Raw genomic sequence first — 20,973 nt, 5'->3', positions numbered from 1 at the left:
TGAAAAATCCATTATTTGTTTGAAGGCAGAATACAAAGAACAAGGACAAAATTAGCTCAACTTACAGTGATCAATGCTGAATGCCCCATAAGAGCTGGTAGTTTTACCCATTGGACACTTGATACAAGAGGAACGTCCTGTCTGGTACTGGTAGTAACCAAGAGGGCAGGGAATGCATTCACCATTCTGGAAATGACTGCCTGAAGGACAAACAACTGCAAAGAGAAGAACATCATTATTCTTTTGGAATTCAATCACTTCAGGCTTTTGCACACCCCTGTGTGCAAACACCATGTGTATATCAGGCTGCTGGTCTTGCCAAAACTTCAAGCTTTCAATATCTGTATTTCTAAGTGGTACAGGTAAACACTCCTTAAACATTTATTAAACTCACTGATGACTGGAATATGGCTGAATACTGTCAAATCCATTTGTAATAAGATAATACGCTTTGTGGATGGGTTGTGAAAGAAAACAAAAGAGCCCAAGCTACAAATAGAGTAACTTCTACAAACACTACAGACAGAAACAAAAAGACTCCAATGAGCATAAATTCCCAGAACATCATACAGAAACTCACCGCATGGTAACGCTTTCATTCAGAATGCCTGGAAATGAAATTTTTTGTAAGTGCTTCCAAGCTAAATAATAATGGCTGGATTAAAAGCCACTAGTTGTGCACATGACAACTCAAATACAAAACAAAAAGATATTCTTAGACTGAAAATACAATTATTCTGAAAATATAATTTTCAGAACAAATCAGAAATAATATTTCCAGATGACCTGTTACATATTGCAGAAAAAACCTCTTCGTCTTCTGGAAGGTCATGCAATACTGTCTTTCTATCCAGATCATTCAGATGATCATTAAAGCAGAAGACACAGACACAGTTGCAGGACAATACCTTTAGTTGTTATTTCACAGCTGCTTTCCAGACACAGATTTCCTTCAAAACACTATCAAATGTATATTTTGGAACTTTGACAATGTACAAAACTTCATGTTTGTTCTTGCCCTACGTCTTGACAGCAGTTTAAGCTTGTCTTAGAGAGAAACCATAATGGAAAATTGGCCGTCTCCACTACAACCCATATGATGAATTGCTGCTCTGGCCAGCACACTGGAATGTAAATTAATATAACTTAGTGGTGCACCTAATTTTAATGGACTAAAGATAGATCTAGTATATAAATGATCATATCTTCTTTCACCTGCTCTAAATGATCCAATGGGAAAGTCTAGGATGAGGCTACAGAGAGACTGAAATTTTCCTCCCAGATAGATATCAAGGCAATTGCTCTAGGTATAAAACATCTAAAATCCATTACAAAACCAAAAACAAACAAACAAAAAAAAAAACAACACAGAGACAGCAGAGACAGGATTCCCATGCATATTACCTAATACCCAAGCGTGTCTGATACATTTTAAAGACATTTTCCAACCCATGGAAGAAAGATCATAAGCATTGCAAATGAACAGCAGTACAAGAAATTAAAATGAAATGAGTAATACATGCCTAAATTGAAGGCAAACTACAGAGGATGAGAGAGACTAATTAAGCAATTGAAGTTTTAAAAGGAGGAAATCAAGTGTTTCAAAGCACCTTCCTCTTTTTGTAGTTACAATCATGATGCAAATATAATAGCTGTATCTCCTATCCTCTGTCCTTTTCCTTAAGGAAGTAAAATCGCCTTTTGTCTCACACATTAAGTTAACAAAAGGACACAAAGAATAGCAAAAAATATGGTGCAGGGAACCATGTTTTCTAGAATCTGTAACTCTTGAAGGCATGTGTCACATCAGCTATACATTACACTCAGCACAAGTATGGGTAGATTAAGTTTGGCTCTGGAAGTCAGACAAGCCATCAAGCTCAACTCTTTCAGGCTTTCATTTGCTTTAACTAGGTAAGAAACTGGAGGATAGCCCCTAGGCAAAATCTCAGAGCTAACAACCAGATCCATACTTTATTTTTCTAAAATAACAGGGGAATAAAGGGATAAAATTAGAATAATACAATAAAATTAATAACATTTTAATTATATATATATATATATATATATATATATATATATATATATATATAAAAATCTCCAAAAATAAATCCCTGGATGCTGCACGTGAGCATCACACTAAGCATGCTTAGAAAGTGTTGCAACTGGTCATTACCTAATGCTTGCACTACTCTCCTCCCATCAGATACTGTAAACTTTTGGAACATCACATTATTGATTCAAATAATTACTAATGAAGTCTTGAGCTACCAGCATGGCTATAACTCTAGCATTGTATTTCGTTTGGGTTATGCTCTGTTCAAAGCACTCCTGATAGAATTTACCCAGACTTCCAAATAATAAAAGAAACAAAGATAAAAAATATAGTAAAACAAAGGTAACTCACAAGCAGACTTCAGGTTTTCCTCGTGAACTACACAGAGGGAGAGGGGAGGAAAAGAAGAGAAACAGACCAAGACAGGATAGAAGACCAGATTATGTACATGTTTACACATACAGAATGCATACAATAAAACTAAACCAAACAAAAAACCTGCATCACAGAGGAACCAGAAACAGAATTCTTAAATGCCATGTTTAGATTAAAAACCACGGTCCTACAACATAAAACAGCATTCAGCAGTATGTCCATCATGGCATCTTTGAATAGGAAATCTCTGCCAAAACGTGAAGCAGGAACATCCTCTTTTCCACTTTCCTATGTCTGTTTTACTGAGTGCCTTCCTCTAAAGCTAGCTGATGCAAATGTCTATGAACTAACAAACAAGGCAAATTAATGTACTGCTTCCTAGAGGCCTCTATCCCTGGCAGGAAATATTTGGCACAAAGATCCAGTTCACTGCAAGTTCTTTTGCCCTGAGTGATGGATTATGCTTACTAAATAATGATGCCTTAAATTAGTACAAAAGTACATCTTGGTAAGTAACTAAAAGTTGTTACATGTTCTCAGTAGGAGTTAATCTTTTTCTGCTTGGTGTGTATAAATAACCAAAATCTGAAGTGTTTCAGACCATGGAGATGAGCTGAAACTGCAGACAACTTACACTTAAAGGTCTGACTTGAAAAGAGCAGCAGTTCAGAACTGATTCATGGGCAAGGACTTTGAAGCCCTTGCCTTAAAAGCATACATTCAAAGCTGAAGGAAAGAAAAAAATATATACCAACAAAATCTCCTGTCCAGTTTTCAATCTTTGCCTGTCCAGAAAGACACACCTGGTACAAGGCAAAGCAGCTCATCATTTAACCTGGTTAGACTCCTGCCTCTAAATTCAGGTGTTACCACAGCACACACCAACCTTCATATCTGCTACTGTTTTTCTCTTCTAGCAAATTCACATTAGTTAGAAATTACATCATTACATCATTTAATGCAAATCCACAAAATTCAGACATCTGGATGTATGGGAAGATGATTTAACCACTCCACAGCATTACTCATTCTCCTATCAATGGACCTAGAAGGCACCTCAGAAATCGTACAGCTAAACCCACAACAGGTATCATACTCATTCTCCTGAGGGAAAGAGAAAAAGCAGAGAGGCTGAGCACAGACATGTTCTTAGACTAGGGGGCTTCCATCTCAGCATCTTTTATCAGGATTCAAGTCACATAATATTTCAAAAAGCAAAGAAGTGAGTTTGCCAATATCCCTGCTGTTAGCAAGGTAAGATCTTCAATGCTTCGCTGCACTATTACTTTTTGTGTTTCTTTTCTTCTCCTTTTTAACATATAAGGATCAAGAGTGATGACTTGTTTGGGAATTAAAAAAAAAATAAAAAATAAAAAACTTGTTCTTATTCCAGCTACCAAATTAGAGTCATAAGGTACTATTATTTCATTTTTAATAATGTTAAACAGAACAATATGATGGTAAAACCAAGGGAAGGTATTCTCAGTGGTATTTTCTTTAGGAAAAAATAACACTGTCACTTGTTTTTATGCTGTTCTCTCTGAGATCATTCCTACGAGGTAATAATAAAAATGACAGCTGAAGAAAGGTGCCACTGAGCTTTGAAAATAAGATCTCCTACATGATGGTTCTCTTCTGTAACCCTTTTCCTCCAACACAGGAGCCTTCAAACAGTTTTTGGTGGAAACCAGACAGCATGCAATGGCTTATGCACAAAGTGGTAATTTCACTTTGGGTACATCAGCATTGCAGCCACAATAATTGCACTGGAGTTTGAAAACATATGAGTTGTTTTTATGCTCGCTTTCTGTTAACTGCATTGATATGTACATGAATGTAGTTGCAAGATCCACAAACATATATAAGTTCAAGCTGAGTTTCCTTAAATTGCTGCTAGCACTTAACCCAGTTGGGTTTAAGTTTACAGAAATACTTTTAAGCCAAAGAATAGGTCTTTCCTCTTTTCATTGTTATTCAGATCCTTTGATGGAAGCAGTTGAAAATCATCTATTTTTTCTCTTGTAATCAGCTGAGCATCAGAATGCTCTCCTAACTTGAAGAGAACCACTGTATCAAGCAAAGAGCTAAATTCTTTTCGGGTGCTTTGAGTTTTCCTTAGGATCTCTCTAACCGATTAGTGTTGAAGGTTTACCTATCTGAAAATATTCCTTTTTGGGGAAAACTTACTCCATACTTGTTGCTCTGATACGTAGAACTGGCTCTTCTATTCCCCAGAATCTCAAAATGACATCAGAAAGGCACAGAATCACTCATTGGCTCATTGGGCCAACAAGGACAACCAGGGTTGCACTATCAGGGGGTTGATGTAGATAGAAGTAAGAGTGGGGAGGTCAAAGCAAAGGCTTTTTTGCAGCATGACCTGTACACAGCAGTGCCAGGCACAGCCTCAGGGATCCTGTGAAGAGGCAGGCTTGGCAGCCCCGAGCAGGATGTTGACAGAAAGACAGCCCATTCCAGGGAAGCAGACTAAACAGAAGGAAAGATTATGAAAAGAGGGCAGAATTTCAATCAGGTCTGGGTGTTGGCCAGCAAGGAGAAAGCTTCCGCATGAGCTGGATCAGACTTGGCCCAAGACTTGACAATCTCAGGTCTTTTGACATTTTTGTAGCTAGGTTTCTATCCCGGGTGATGTAACATCATACAAAGTACTGGCTACATTATCTTTGTAGAATCTTCTTATCAAGTATCATGTATAATATTGAAAGACCGTCTAATACCAGACAGATCTAAAAAAATCACAAGAAATGTTTACGAAACCTTCCATTTAATGTCAGTGTCATGATGCCTACTCTATCTGCAATGCAAGGACTGAACAGAAAGCAAAGCAGTAATTTCCATCTCTCTCAGATTTTTCCACTCACATCAATGCTTTATGCCTTTCACCTATTAAACATAAGTTCACTAATGATTTTCTAACTTTATATTAATTCCTAACATCATCAAAGAAGGGAAAGATAAAGTGGGGCATACCACATCCTTGTGCATTTGGGATGGTTTTCCCAGGAGATGAAGTTCTTCGAAAACCACTTCTACATCCTAGCTGCACGCTCGGGGACAGGTCAAATTCTTCATCCCGAGGAAAATCAATGAGCGAATCTGCTATGAACTGCTTGGAGTCCAAATACAGAAGAAATCCACCATCCTCAATCTCTTTAATAAATGCTCCAATGAGATTTTCTCCAACAATTGCTTTTTCTAAAGGGAGAAATAATACAGCAAAATAATATGAGATTTCTAATAGGGAAATGGACAACAACATAAAGACTGGTGAAGTTTAAATTAAAAGCATGGGTGGATACAAATACAAAATACAAGGAAGTCAACAAACAATGGATGAGAATGAATCTGTACAGTGTCTATGAGATTAAAGTACTAATCTTAGCATATGTGGAGGGTGCTAAAGAAACAATCATAAAAACACAGAGTATCCCAAGTTCATGGTTTCATGGGACCCCTGAGGATCATCAAGTCCAACTCCTAGCTCCACACAGCATGACCCAAAAATCAAGCCATATGTCTGAGAGCATTGTCCAAATGCTTCTTGAACTTCGACAGGCTTATAGAATCATGGAATGGTTTGGGTTGGAAGGAACCTTTAACATCTCCCAGCTCCCCAGCGATGTGTGCAAACAAAAAATAGTAAATTCAAAAATTAAGGCCTTGAAGAATAAAATATGATATCTGTGTTAGAAACATTTAGCAGATTGATTGTCTGACATTCAGTTTTGCTCCTGTTGTTTCAGTGGGTATCACTGAGTTCTTGTTTAGCATTTTATATATTTGGTTTTGAAGGCATCTGTAACAACATAATAACCAGCTTCTGTCACACTAATGATATTGAACATACCCACCTACCCAACAGACACTCTCTCCACAGTTGCTGAAGCTGGTGTTTAAAGCTGGAAAATAAGTGAGGACCTTTGCTACTTTCTATACCCTTAGTTGCCCAGACAGCTTCTCCTTCTGATGACTTGCTCCAGAACAGTTTTCAGCATTAGAGAAAGAACAAATTCCTCAGTTTGGCTGCACCAGAAATGCTACAAGAAACAGTATTCCCAGAGGATTTTTTTGTTATCATGTTCTGTTTATCCCTGCAGGCTTTATGGCACAGAACTGTTGGTATGGTTTATGAGGACCTCTGGCAGCTACAGATGACGTACAGCCTAGCAAATGGGAAGCCCTGCATGCTATGTACTTCAGGTTTTGCAAGTACACCGATGACCTTGGATGTTGAATTTTCACAGGGAGGATGTTAAATACGTAAAGAGAATGCGAGGAATGTTACACCTCACACACTGCACAAAGCTTATTTATGCTGTGACTGATGTGTCCAAGGCAAATAGATGAGCATACTGCTGCACTGTCACGTGGCAAGTTTCCCAACTTTGCTCTGAAGCCCATGGGCAGTTTCTCACTTCTCAGAGCAAGGACAGAATTTCACAGCTAGGTACCAGGCTCTGACTACGCAGTGCTGCCCACCAGCCTGGGCTGAACAGACCACAGCCCTACCGTACTTTTTCTGAAAGATTATTCCAAACTTGTAGCACAGACAATGCAGGTGCCCTCTCTGTCTGTTGGTCTGTAGCTGCTTGCTGTCATGCAGATGTTGTTTCCCTCTTGGCAAAGGAGGAACTTGAGGCTTTTACACTTACGGGCTAAAGAAGTGAACAGACCTTGTGTATAAGCAGACATCTGTGTCCTCGTGTTCTCAGTTCTCTGTTTCCTTCAGCTTTAAGCAATTTACCCTTCTGCTGCACTGGCACATAATACAATCAACAAAATAGCATTCCATTTTGTTCAAACCCAGGCCAAAATGATACTTAGCTCCTGAGGAAGTAATTGGAGATTACCACATAACCCATAACTATTTGCAAAGGTTTTACCAGAAATTGTCTTGTAACTGGAAGCAGGAATAAGTAGATTAGCCTTTTATTCAAGCAAATACCCTTCTGAATTTTCTAGCTGTAAAAGCAAAAATAACCTAGAAATGGCAGCTGGAGGGAATTCACGTGTAGAAAACAAGCAAAGAGTCAAGCCAGCAAGAACCCACTGAAGGAACTGAAGTTCTTTTAGTTAAGGATATTTCCCTGTGTTAAAATGTTCTTAACGCTGTCACTAAATATGACTCTCCTGTGAGGGTTGTGTTATGTGTCTATGTCTATATGGTGCCCATTGCAGGCAGCATATAATAACAAGTGTTTAGTTACAGTAAACATGTTCATATACAGCAAGCAGACAGGTAAATCTTGGAATTGTTCTCAAGAGAGAGCAATCCAGCACTGTGGCAGACATCCCAGCCACAGACTAGCTGGTAATGTCATACACATATCAACCAGAGCCAGGAAAGAAGTCCTGAGCTGGGTCCCAGGTGCAGCACAGCTGCCTTGGTTCAACCCTTCCAGCAAGGCTGGCCAGCTTGGGGCCATGCTTACTGGCTGACGTGGGACCTGGCAGTAAATGAAAAGCTTCCTGGGACACAGCATACTGTAAAGCATGGCAGTGCTTCCCTGGTTTTGTTCCTTTGTTCCTTCTTTGCTGCACCATTTTGGCAATTTAAACTACTAAGTGTCTCATACTTCATTGCAAGAATACATAGGGAAAAAAAAAAAAAAAAAAAAAAAAAAAAAAAAAAAAAAAAGCTTAAGGTTTTGGCTGTATAAGGGACAGGGATTCATCTAATCTCACTGATAGGAACTGTTTACTATATGTTCATCCAGCAAAAGTTCACTTTTATAATCATTAGTATTTTTGTTTGTTGAACAGAAAAGAGAGAAATTGCTGTAAGTGCTCCTCAAATTTTTTAGAACTGAGGTCTAAGCTATCAAGCCAAACAGCATAAGATCCCTCAGGAAGGGATTTCCATAACCTCAGAATTTAATACATGAAAATATCTGTGAGAAAAAAAAATGTAACAAAGAAGTCATTAATTATTTAGATTTAAGGTTCTTCATTGCAAACGTACGCATGCTGTGCTTCTGTTTAGCAAATAGCAATTTTTTTTTTCTCAGCTTCTTCACTGGGGAAAACACACACACACACACGAGACCTATTGACCTATCCCTTACCCATAGAGAAGCTAGGAAAAGATCTAAGCAATTTTAATAATGCAGATTTTCAATTGAGAGAGCAAATTTACTCACTCATTGTGTACATACAAGTGATGATGCAGACAATAACTCAAACAGAAAGACCCAAAGCTGTTTTAAAAGTAATGGAAGTTAATGGTGCCAAGAGTATACAGACAGAGTGTTTACAGTTGTCTGATCTCCCCAGACTAGACTTATACTACCTCTTCTGAAACCACACAGTCATTCCCTGAAAAGCAATTTTAAATACTGTGGGAAAATTATAGTGTGGAGAGGGTCAAAAATGCAGCGTCCTCAATGCAGAATGGTTTCAGAAGTAAACTGCTATATAAACCCAGAAAAACTTGCACTTTGATCCACCTTCTACAAACCACTTAATATCCATGTTTTCTTTATGATCTGGTACAACTGAATGGAAGTAAACACAAACAGACACTATAGCCAGGAACCACATGACCACTGCACACTCTGTTCAGGTCCTGAAGACTTTTGAACTTGGTTCTGATCAGGCTGTAGGGCACAAATCTCCATGCCTCAAAATCAGAGGGAAGAACCATGTGCAGGCAGAGTTATTTATATTTAGCACTGGGAACATCATTGCAAAGCTTTGTAACTAGAGAAAAGCTGGCATAAAGGATGTTTCAACTTGGGATATGTCTTTTACTTCTTTTATTTTAACGGGAAATTCCAAGTGTTTTGAAAGTTATTTACACTGTCTCTAACTCATTTTAAACCACAGTGAAGATCTACCAGTCAATGGACTCTGCATCTTTGCTCTAGGACTTACAAGGTAAAGGTAATTCTTTAGTGTCAAAGGTAGTGTAATAAAAAGAAAAAGAAAAGGAACAAAACCAAGAAAACCACATTTTGAAGAAATTACTTATCTTTTTGGCAATATGTGAATTGTGTTTCTCTGAGTACAACGCAATAACGAAAACAATCTGCCCACTGGAAATTAACCTCCAGGACAGTTCAGCTCCTGGCAGATAAAGTAATTTTCAGTGACAGTTAAAGAAGCTGGGAGAGCCAGTGCTATCTGAAAGCAATACTCAATTTTATCTGCTTTTCACACTGCAGTCACAGCCTGAAAAATATAACACCAAAGGTTCAGAAACACACCTCCAGTGTTATAAAGAAAGACCCTGTCAGTGAGCATTTGCGCTGCCTTTTTAGTGCCTCTCAAGAGCAGACAGGGGGAAACCAAACTGTTAGGAAGCAAAGCAGGCTTGTTTCACAGAAACATCGGAGATAAACTTACCAATATAATGTAAGTCAGGGAGAGAACTTGCTGGGATGTTTTCCAGCTGAGTCCTCCACGTGACATTCACTCCCAGGCGGTCCACACTCAGACATTCAACATAGACAGAGGAATTGTCACAGACAGGAACTGAGATGGTATTTCCAAATGCATCTACCTTTAATTCAATATTAAATGAAATTAAGGTTAGTCAAACTTAAAGTCTTCTAGTTCTTGTCTTTCCATATTCATTTGCACTGTGCTATGCTCAAGGCAACATTTTCAAAAGGTCCAGTAAGAACAGAAATAGAATTAGGAGAATATAACTTTAGCAGGTTATTTACTCACTATAAGAAGAGTCAAAATGTTCACTTCGATCAAAACATATTTTAATAAATATTGGACTGATGTGATATGACTTCTATGGCTACAATTAAACTGATCCACCAATGTGGGGCAGTGAGTCTGAACATTGTATTTTCCTAGTCATCCATATAAGAGATTTCATAGTATTTTCTGCTCTTCTTTCTCTTTTGAAGATGCAAAGTTCTATTCTATGTCTCAACATTTATTTATTTATTGAATAACAAATAATAAAGAACTGAAATTACCTGGAGGTGACAGAAACCACGAGCCTTCAACTCATCTAAAATAAGTATCTGGAATGCCTCGAGTAATCCAGAATAGTCAGAACTACAAGTCTTCTGAGGAGGTAGCAGTAATTGAAAGTGTGTTTGAGCTTGGACTGTCTGAAATAATTGCAGCTCTAAAAAATAAATAGAAGGGCATTTATTAGCCTCACTATTTATCATAAAAACTAACTTCTGAAGTTATTTTGAGGAAAAGATGACATTGATTTGCATTTTTATCTTTCATCAATAATATCTCCCCATTACTAGGTGAAAACAGTGGAGTTGTCCACAGTGAATAATAAGCAGAAAGAGTGCTTGATAAATATATATTTTGTGCACTACAGAAAAAAAAAAAAAAAAAAGACAATATATATAATACAGATACATTTTACACTGGAGCACTCACTCACAGAAGGATACGGAAAGATTTGGACCACTAATGATGATTTTTTACAAGCCTTGGCAGATACGAACATACAGAGAACTAGATGAAAGCTGGCATTACGTCAATAATCAGAAATGAAACAGAAAAACAGGAATTATTGGTCTGTCAACCTTCATTTCTCTCAGCTAAAATCAGGAAAGAGCTGATACAGGACTTCTATTTAAAAAGAAAATGAATGGTTACAGCAATTAATACTAATTCAAACGGGCTTTCAGAAACCTAGCCTGTTAAATTAACTTGGAATCAAGCTTTGGGAGAGAATAAATTTAACTGCAGAATAACAGCTTTGACATGGATATCTGAGAAGGGCCTTCTGATTTTTTGAGAGCAAACCAGAGCGACTCAAATCACACAAACCACTGAGAGACCTGTGAAGTCAATCTCAAAATGAAAACCTATTAAAACAGTAGTTAGACAGGAGGGGAAAACAAAAACAAACAAAGTGAAAATTCTTGTCTGAGTTATACTGATCACAGGCTTCTCAAAGAGTTTGTTCTCTCAGATTCAGCACAGCTTATCCACCGGCCTGGAGAAGTGGCAGAGCTCTCCCCTGCTCCCTAGTTCTACAGACCCTCACTGCAGCACACACAAGCATCATTGCTGGAGCACAATTCCCAGTCCCTTGCTCCCAAAATGACTGTGGAAAAATCTGAAGAGAGTCCAAGGAGAGTGGTTGTAAGGACCAAAAGACATAAAAGCCTGCTTCTTCCTGAAAGGCACAAAACCCTTTATCTGTTTAGTTTATCGCAGAGTAATTAAGAGCTGACTTAACCACAATCTCTAAGTGTACACATAAGGCACAGGAAATAAGGTTTTTAAGAGTTAGGGTAATTATCCATTGGAACAAATTGTTAAGTGGTGTGGTGAATTCTCTATTATTGTGACATTCATTGAATGACCATCAGATGTATGTTTTTTCCCCCTTTTCTATTTCAAAAACAAATTGCTGAGGGAAGTCTCTTAGCTTGTGTTAAACAGAAGCTTGTATTAGGTTGCCACACAGTCCCCTCTGGCCTTATAAACAGTTAATCGAGCATAACAGGCAAGCATGAAAATTACCTCATAGTATGGTATAAATATGTACCAAACGTGTTTAAGGGCAAACAAAAGCCTCAATCTGAAATTCAAGTTTCAAATTGTTTACACTGAGAATAGAAAGCTTTGGGTATGAGTAGAGATGTGTTAATACAGGAGTTTCTAGAAAATACGTGTAGCCCATTCTGGAGATGAAGATCTGTTGCAGACAGACAATGAATTGACAGACTTTACATCAAGATCTGCGTTTCTCTGAGTTAGGCAGTGCTATGAAGTTGCTGTATTGATTGGAACTTACCTCTGTTTGAAATAATTGAAAAGACTGACATTAAATCTCAATTACACGCATTCTGAATAGACAACTGATTCTTCCAAGATTTAAAGGGTGTGTTTGTTTGTTTTTTTTCTTGAAAGAAAAATGGTTTGAAAAACACTACAAGCCATCTAACTGAGAGAATAATCCTAAAGAACAGATTGCTACAGAAAGATGCAGAAGTAACAGTGACTTGATTATGCAAATAAACATACAGGTTCTGCCAAATTCAAACATCTGGTGCTCATCTGTTCCTCTAGGGCTAAGTGTTTCCATCAGAATCGCTTCATGGTGCCAACATCTTTTAACTTGCAAAGGAAAATCTGCATATAGATTGAATAACTATTTATAACTATGCTGTTACAGAAAAATGGGACTGTTTCTGGCATAACCAGTCAAAAGACAGCGATGAAGATGGCAGAAGACAGGACTAATCTACTGCACCTTAATTTAGGAACTCCCATATAACTCTGTCCTATCATTGTAACTCATAATATAGCTTCATGATGAAGGAGGATTTTTGAACACCCATTTACATTGCTCTGTGCCCTTCCCAACCCATGGCAGTTCAGACGTACTTTGGCAGGCCTGGTAGAGCGGGGCAGCTGAGACCCATCGGCGCTGCAGCAACTCACACTGAAACGATGTGCTGGAGTAAGCGCTGCGGAAGCCTTGGCGACATACCAGACGGCACTGCTGAATGCCTGACATTTGCTCAGACACCTTTTCGCAAATCACAGCTCCGTTGAGAATAGATGAGGCACCAAATGGTAGAGCACACTGGGGATCTTTAGGTAGGGGAGGAAAGAGATATATTAGGAGCATACTGCAAAACGGTTCTAGTAAAATGTCCTCATAACCCCCACATAAACATAGATAACCTAGAGAGCACCCTGTGCATTTTCCATGCATATCAACTTAGATCTGGTTTGACATCACCGTGGTCCAGTTTACTAATGCTGATGAAAAGACTTGTACTCATTTTGATGGGTAATACACTGGGTACAGAAAGCTACGTGCATGGTTTTTAATAACAAATAAATTTTAAACAGTCATGAATAGATTTAAGCAGAAAATGAGAAGAAGGGTTCTTAGCATCAACCTTCACAAAAGATATCCAGTGGAAACAGGCAGGGCCAAAAAAAAAATCTGAGTTTTCTTTAGAGTGGAATTTCAAGATCAAGAACTCATTATTATGGTGCCTTCAATAGCACCAGGATGTTTCTGGTGACCCAGCAGATCCCTAGCTGTGATTCCTAGCTTTGGAATTAGAGTGCAAAATCTACCCTGTCAACTCACTCTGTATCAACATAGTCATTTCAAACCTGCTAGCCCACTACAACAAACTATAGGCTAATTAACATAATTGTTAACTTCTACTAACCAGTACAAACCAACTGCTTTGTTCAACATTAGCCAGATCCCAACCTACTTCCTGAATATATCTAGTAATACTTAAGCACACTTCTCAGTTCCAGAAGTACAAAACATAAAGAAAAAAATAATAAAAAAAAAAAGACTACCTCAATTCAAAATAAAGAAATAAAGTTCTCATATCCTACAATTCATTGGTTTGGTGTACATATGGACTATTTTCCAAACAACAATGCCCAGAGCTGTCCCAACCTCCCTAGTTGCTGGAGGGCTAATATTTCTGTAATAACTCTGTAAGTGGGGACTCTATGCTCTTCCTCTTCACTCCTTGACTCTCGATCCAATCTTTTTTTTTTTCTTAGTAAAGATGGAAACCTGTCATCCTTCCTTTATGAATATGAAGTTTTAATAACTCTCCATAGATTTTAGGACTAAAAGATATCACTGTAAGAAATAGGGATACTTATCCTGACCAATGCAAACTACATCCACTACCTGTAAATTACATTATCTTTTTATTCAAAATTAATAATAAATAAGTATTAAAAATCATTCTGTGATCTTCTTGTTATTCTAACACCTTTTCTTTTCTTTTCTTTTCTTTTCTTTTCTTTTCTTTTCTTTTCTTTTCTTTTCTTTTCTTTTCTTTTCTTTTCTTTTCTTTTCTTTTCTTTTCTTTTCTTTTCTTTTCTTTTCTTTTCTTTTCTTTTCTTTTCTTTTCTTTTCTTTTCTTTTCTTTTCTTTTCTTTTCTTTTCTTTTCCCAGAAAATCAGATCCAGTCTCAGACATAAGCTGCTACTGTCTTGTACTGTCTGTCTTAGTAAGAGTTAGTCTGTAAACCAAAGAAAAAGAGAGCCCACCAAACACATAAAGGGGATGGATTATTTCCTGGTTTAGTTCACGGGTTTCAGTTCAAATCCCTCATCAACCAGTCAAGACAATTGGTAGTTTGTTCATTTATCCCTCTACAGTTATCACCTCCCTTATTATCATTATCAAGCCATTTTGTCATTCTTCTATTTCTGCTTCAATTTCTTGGTCCTGTGGGAATGAACCAGAGTCAGGTTGAATATTGGCACTTCATTCACAGGTGTTTCTAAAGATTTCCAGAAGGAAAGTACTTTCTCTAGATGCTCTCCCCTCCTCTATCTCCACTCAGAGCAGTGGAAAGTGGGCCTGAGGATGGGAGGTGCATGTGGGAACTGCTAGGATACTTGGCATCAGCTCTGGTGTCTGTCAACTAGAAGAGCTTGGATTCTATCTCTGATGGAAATGATTAATCTAATGAAAAACTCATTGCAAGCTCTGGGCACTCTGTTTACAGCTGTCTCTTCAGATGTTGCAGGAGAAGTTTATTGTACTCTCCCACCACAACAGCTTCTTTTGTTGACAGACAAGATATCCAAGATAGTGAAATAATACTCCCTTTTCTTTTTCCTGAACAATTATTAGTAGTTTCCAGGATGAGGCTGGACAGACTGAGGGGAAAAATAACTTTTTCTTCTTTATTCTTATCCTGTAAGTAAATTGTTTAGCATGAAAAAGTTCCACTGCTTTTTCAAAATCCAGAAAAATCATTAAAGATTATTTCAGTGGTATATCTATGTGCAAAATAACAAATGGTAAAGCCAAGTTTCCACTAAATTTTTGAAGCAGGTATCTCTCTCTCTCAGTTCAATCTTTTAAACATTCAAGGTAGTTAATCATTCAGTCACTACTTCCTCTAGGAAAATTACAGCATTACAGGGTCTCAAGAAACAGCAAATGTCCAAGCAGAATGCAAAATTGTCTGAGGGCCCTATCTCATTGTACGCCTACACCTTCCTTAAATCATATTTCATAAGAATCTCTTGGAATTTAGGAGGAAATCCAGAAAATGAGCTTTTGTGAAAATGAGAAGATATGAAAGACTCACATTTAAAATTAATTCTGACTTTTCTCTGGCATACTACAATCTCTTCCACTTTTCTCTGTTCATTTTCAGAGTTTGTCAGAAAGTCAGTCTGCTCTATAGAGTGTCATGCATCAAAGTGATTTCCTCCACCTGGTCCAAACAAATTGGTAAATAGCTATTACACAGTCCAGTGTGCCACAGAAGTCCTAGCCCTTAATCTGAAGGCAGGACAGCTGCAGCACTACATTTGTTAGACTAATAAACTCTGCTTCTCTGAAAAGCTAGAAAGCTGCACGTGACTGCACTGCCCTAGCTCTGGAGTTCATTTCTTCACAGCTTTGTTGGGCAACTCCATATAATACCACACTGTATGGGGCAGATATAACCCTGTGATCTCCCTGTGTCTTCTCAAATAATCATGTCCTCAAAATTGTCTATTGGTACAAGAGGGTTCAAAGAAAATGATGTTGTAGGCTGTTTCCAAATTGGCTGAGGAGTTATCTAATTGATTAAAATGCTTTACAGAGAGTTAGGCTGACACCATCAGCTTGAGAAGCACATTTTGCTCATTATATAGCATAATCACAGAAGGAAACCTAAGCAATTTCTTATTATGTAGCCTCATTTTCTAAAATCTACCAACAGCTCTGATTTAAAAAAATGTAAGAACTATGGAAAAAGTGGTGTCCTGCAGGCACTGGCTCTTGAAGGTTTTCTTTTTACATCTTTAGTTTCAATTAATCATTGCACTTTGGAGCATGGCCTTGTAGAAAATTTCATTTGTTCTGCTTCACTTCAGTGATGGGGAGATATATAAAGACCATTGGAAATAAAAGTTATCCAAATATCTGCCATTTGGACATCTCACTGGAAACCATGAGTGAAATCCAGTACTCTGCAGCTCTCATAACACAGGAAATACTCTGTGAATATGTAGTGTTTTGGCACATCGTTTTCACAATTCTGACCACTAGCCAAGAGTAGGAATGGCAGAAGCATACATTTTTAAAATTTTATTTTAGTCAGTTGAATGGCTTTTAATCCTAGAGCCAGCTCACACTGGAACAGGTTCAAGTTTGCATCAAACTGTTCAGGTGGACTTTTAACAAAGTTTAACAGCCCTTTGATTTACCCAATTTTATGAACAAGGAAATGTCAAAGATCTAGACCCTCCTCCTTCTCCATGACAAAGTACTTGAATAAAATGGGATATCATGCCCAGATAAGTCTGAAATCTGCTATAATACAAAAATAATCATACTAACAGCAAAAATATTATGGTCCGATCAAAGAAGCTTAAATACAACTAAATACCAGAAAAAGTTAGGATCTGAGTCTAGTTCCAGACCTGAACTTGCACGGAAGCAAAATGCCTCAAGCATCAACTCACTTTCACATGCAGGTCTTCCTCCTCTTACTCGTGTCCCAGGCACCTCTTCTCCATTGTCAAACACACACCAGCAGCTTTCTCCATCCCGGCTGCACTGCACGGGTGAGAACATCCCCTTGTCTCCTTCACACTGTGGGATGTAGCCTTTACCAGCTTCTCGTAAACTAGTTTTGGACTTCAACATATTACAGTAACTAGGACCTTTAAAGAGAGGAAAATCATTGCAAGATGCAGAACAGAAGACAGCAAACTGATAAACTGAAGTACAGAATTGCCCTAGACACTTCAACAATAGTGCTTTTAGTACTACTAAAAATAAAAATATAAGGGAACACAAAATCACAATTAATGTGTATCATTACAGAAATGTGTGAAATTTTAGTTCCACTAGGAAACATTTTGTTTGTTTGTTTTGTTTTGTAAAGACTAAAGTGCATGATATATGAGTTTGCACCAAGAAAACGGTGGAAAAACTACAAAATACGATATTGATTTATTTTGTGTTAACATCCTTTCTTGCCATAAACTTGACAGTGCATCACTTATAGGCTCACATTTTAAATTTAAACAAAACAAAACAAAATAAAATAAAATAAACATTCTGTTTAGTAAGAATTTTTGAGCAAGGTCATTTGAAATATAGTAATACTATGATTATTTAACATTTTAAAATAGTCCAAATGTCCCAGTTTAGTACCTTTGGAACACAACTCTATACATATGCAAAATCACACAAACCAGAAGTATTTATGGTTTAAAAAAAAAAAAAAAAAAAAAAAAAAGACAAGGACATCTGCTTGAGGAACTATTCACACACAAGAAGATCTGAAAAAGTTCAACCCCAGCTTGCACTGAAGTTAGTATTTACTAATTTTGTTCATTCACAAGTGCTGGAGTAAACTTTTAAACCTGCATGGTGATTCAGGGAACCAATGTACAATCGTCAATTCCTCACTGAGCATGCAGTTACTTATCCCCAGTCAGGTCTGCTGCTCGTCTTTGCCATACTTGTGTCATTAGACCATCAGCAAGAAGAGAAGAGCAGACTTGCTGGGTCAGACCAAGGCACCAAGCTTGTTATCCTATCTGAAGAAGTGAAGAAATGAGCACTGCAGGCTCTTGAGCTGCCTGTACTACTCAATAAAGCAGAGCCAGGGCCTTAGCTCCAACTTGGCACCTCATTTTCTATAAGCAGGAATTCTTCAACCTTTGGGAGGAACCATCTCTGATGAGACCTCAACAGTACCCTGTCTTTATTTGAAGGCAATATAAAGATAATATAGATTTAATCACACTCCATAGAACAGTTGTGGACTGAGTAAAATGTCCACATTCTGTTTCACTCTTCACATAGTTCTACCCAGCTTCCTGTAACAGTTACCTGTCTCACTCAGTAGCTCCTCAAAGTCTAGCTTTAGGCATGAGAGCTTGTTTTCCTAAATGCTTTCTTTAGCTATGTCTGTCCCTGTCAGTTGAAGGGAGACATGTTCTTAAAAAATAATTAATTTAGGTCCCAAAACTTAATTCATACCACTGCTTGTCAGTGCTAGGTTAGAGGTTGGACTAGATGATATCAGAAGTGTTTTCCAACCTGGATGATACTGTGCTTCTCTGACTCCCTTATTGCAAGTGGCTCAGTTGCTACAGCTCAGAAATCACCCTGAAAACTCATCCATGAGCCCAAAGCTATCACTTTGTGTAGACTTTGTTTCTGGTGTTGTGAAAGTAAAGGGTAATTATTTTCAGCTAGCCTTGTAAAGGTATGTGCTTGCACTTGTCACTGGAAAGTTAAACCCATGTTTCCATGTTCATTATTCCTTTTTTTTTTTTTTTTTTTTTTTCACTCAGGTAGATAATGATAGGACAAGGCGAGGTGGTATTAAACTAGAAGAGAGAAGATTTAGATCTGATGTTAGGAGGAAACTCTCCACTCAGAGGGTGGTGAGGCACTGGCACAGGTTGCCCACAGAAGCTGTGGATGCCCCATCCCTGGAGGTGTTCAAGGCCAGGCTGGATGGGGCCTTGAGCAACCTGATCTACGGGGAGATGTCCCTGCCTATGGCAGGGGGTTGGAGTTTGATGATCTTTAAGGTCCCTTCCAACCCAAGCCATTCTATTATTCCATGAGATGGTACAACTGCCACAACAGGCTGCAGGTAAAGCATTACTCACATTCAGGATTGCCATCTGAATCTATGCTGCCACGCTGAAATACTTCTCCTGACACAGGATCTACACACCAAATGTCCGTGTAGGATCTCTGTAGCACAGCATATTCTCCTGTCTAAGAAAAATCAATTACACATCACTGCATAGCAATTGATATTAACAGAGACACTCAGAAATCCATATCCCAAAAGTGTGGTTAAAATATTTATTATATATACATTTGTCCATTATAATACATGTTAATGAGAAAAATGAAATATTAAAATATAGGTTACCTAGTATAAGACTGAAACCACACCCTGAGAGAGAGTATGTAGACTGAAAGATGGGTATAACCTTGATTTGAAGTGTCTTTTTCTTGCCCATGTCAGGGCTCTACCCTGCTCAATGCCATGTTTCAAACATCATGAACCCCATTTTGGGATACCCATATCCATCTCCCTCTCATCCTCACATTATTTCATAGCTCAGAAAGCAAAAGTCTCCCAAAAGTCAGTTAATTAAGTTGTGCCTTTTAAACTCAGCCCTGTGTAAGGCCTAAGCAGTTCCACCCTGCAGGAGGGAAGTGCAGGCAGGAACAGAGCTTCCTGTTCCTCGTCTTCATCTCAGAACTGTTTAAACTCTGCTTTATGGAGGGCATATCCCCCTTTATGTTTTGTCTAACACCTTTCTTTCAGGTTAATAGGAATGCACAGGGGATATTTAGTGAGCACAGACTGAAATACTATTGTCCTTTTAGCAAAACCAGGAAGGTTTTATTTCTTCTTCCCTCATCCATGCTAAGTTACCTCAAGGCAGTAGGGGACAAACAGATATGCTGCAGAAGCATCCACCTTTGAGCCACTCTGTCTCCAGCTGGAAATTAAGGCATTGGCTCGAGATTTCTGACATGATGTCTGGCCTGTAACAGAAAATAAAACAAACAAACAAACAAAAAAACATACATGTATATTAAAATAAAATTGAGTTCTCAAAGCTAACCTAGAGAAAGATGGGTCTTTCTATCTCCTTCACACATCTACATGCTAGAGCATCAGGCAGGGAACACCTAATTGGTGTTTGATAACAACAGTAGAGAGTTTGTTCCCAAATCATGTAAATTGAATTCATAAGAACTGAAATGAAACACACGAGCAAAACAAGCATAAAAGGCTCCTTTCTATTTTCTTGCAATGGTTCAAAACAAGACATTATTGAAAATTCTAGTAAGATACGCAAGAAACATAGAATCATAGAAACATAGAATATCCTGAGTTGGATATTCTATGATTCTATGATTCTATGTTTCTTGCGTATCTTACTAGAATTTTCAATAATTAATTTTTTTAAGAACAAGTAAATACAGACATTTAAGAAGAAAAAATAACTGACATTTAGGAAGTTCTGCTGAACGCGAGACCAAGGAATCCATAACATAATGTCCTCTTTCATCCACACACCAGCAATGACCTGCCCAGGGAAGAAAAGCAGACTTATTTTAGATGTTATATTGCAGTATTCCTAGTTAACTTTGTTGCATTCTTGGAGGATTTTGATCCCCTACATCACTATAGAAAGTGGTCAGTAAGTCTAAGACACAGTTAACTCTGGTTTCCAGAGATAAGTAGACCATACTTTGGAACTGGGTTGCAAATGGAAATGTAGCAGCTCTGGTGAGAGTCCTCCGTTGCAAGCTCTGTTATGTGGTGTATCACCTATTCCCATCAATTTGGTATAATCCACAAAGTTGCTGAGAGTGTGCTCTGGTCTCATTCCCCTGGTCATTAACAGAAGCATGAAATAATTTCCAGCCCCCCAAAATGACCTCTTAGGACCACTACTAGCAGCAAGCAACTCATCATCGACCAATTTTTGAGCCCTTATCACTTGATAACCTTGTCACTTGAAACCTTGTCACTTGAGTCCCTCACTCCAGTCAATAAATATTTCACCCATCATGGAAGCCC

At 38.0% G+C, this 20,973-nt stretch overlaps 1 protein-coding gene across 1 annotated transcript in view; it reads right to left on the bottom strand.

The window, feature by feature from the left end:
- TG (thyroglobulin) overlaps positions 1 to 20,973 on the bottom strand; it is a 155,356-nt gene that overhangs the window by 117,625 nt on the left and 16,758 nt on the right. Inside the window, exons 10-18 of the mRNA XM_084511358.1 lie at positions 20,399 to 20,476; positions 19,816 to 19,928; positions 19,031 to 19,142; positions 16,859 to 17,059; positions 12,779 to 12,988; positions 10,387 to 10,541; positions 9,797 to 9,953; positions 5,423 to 5,647; positions 66 to 215 (exon numbers count right to left, since the gene is read on the bottom strand). Coding sequence (XP_084367484.1) covers positions 66 to 215; positions 5,423 to 5,647; positions 9,797 to 9,953; positions 10,387 to 10,541; positions 12,779 to 12,988; positions 16,859 to 17,059; positions 19,031 to 19,142; positions 19,816 to 19,928; positions 20,399 to 20,476 — 1,401 coding nt within the window. The remainder of the gene's footprint in view (positions 1 to 65; positions 216 to 5,422; positions 5,648 to 9,796; positions 9,954 to 10,386; positions 10,542 to 12,778; positions 12,989 to 16,858; positions 17,060 to 19,030; positions 19,143 to 19,815; positions 19,929 to 20,398; positions 20,477 to 20,973) is intronic.

Source organism: Aythya ferina (assembly GCF_964211825.1).
Source record: "Aythya ferina genome assembly, chromosome: 2".
Classification (NCBI taxonomy): domain Eukaryota; kingdom Metazoa; phylum Chordata; class Aves; order Anseriformes; family Anatidae; genus Aythya; species Aythya ferina.
Note: the sequence above shows the minus strand (reverse complement) of the source record. Positions and strands in the feature narration are given on the sequence as shown.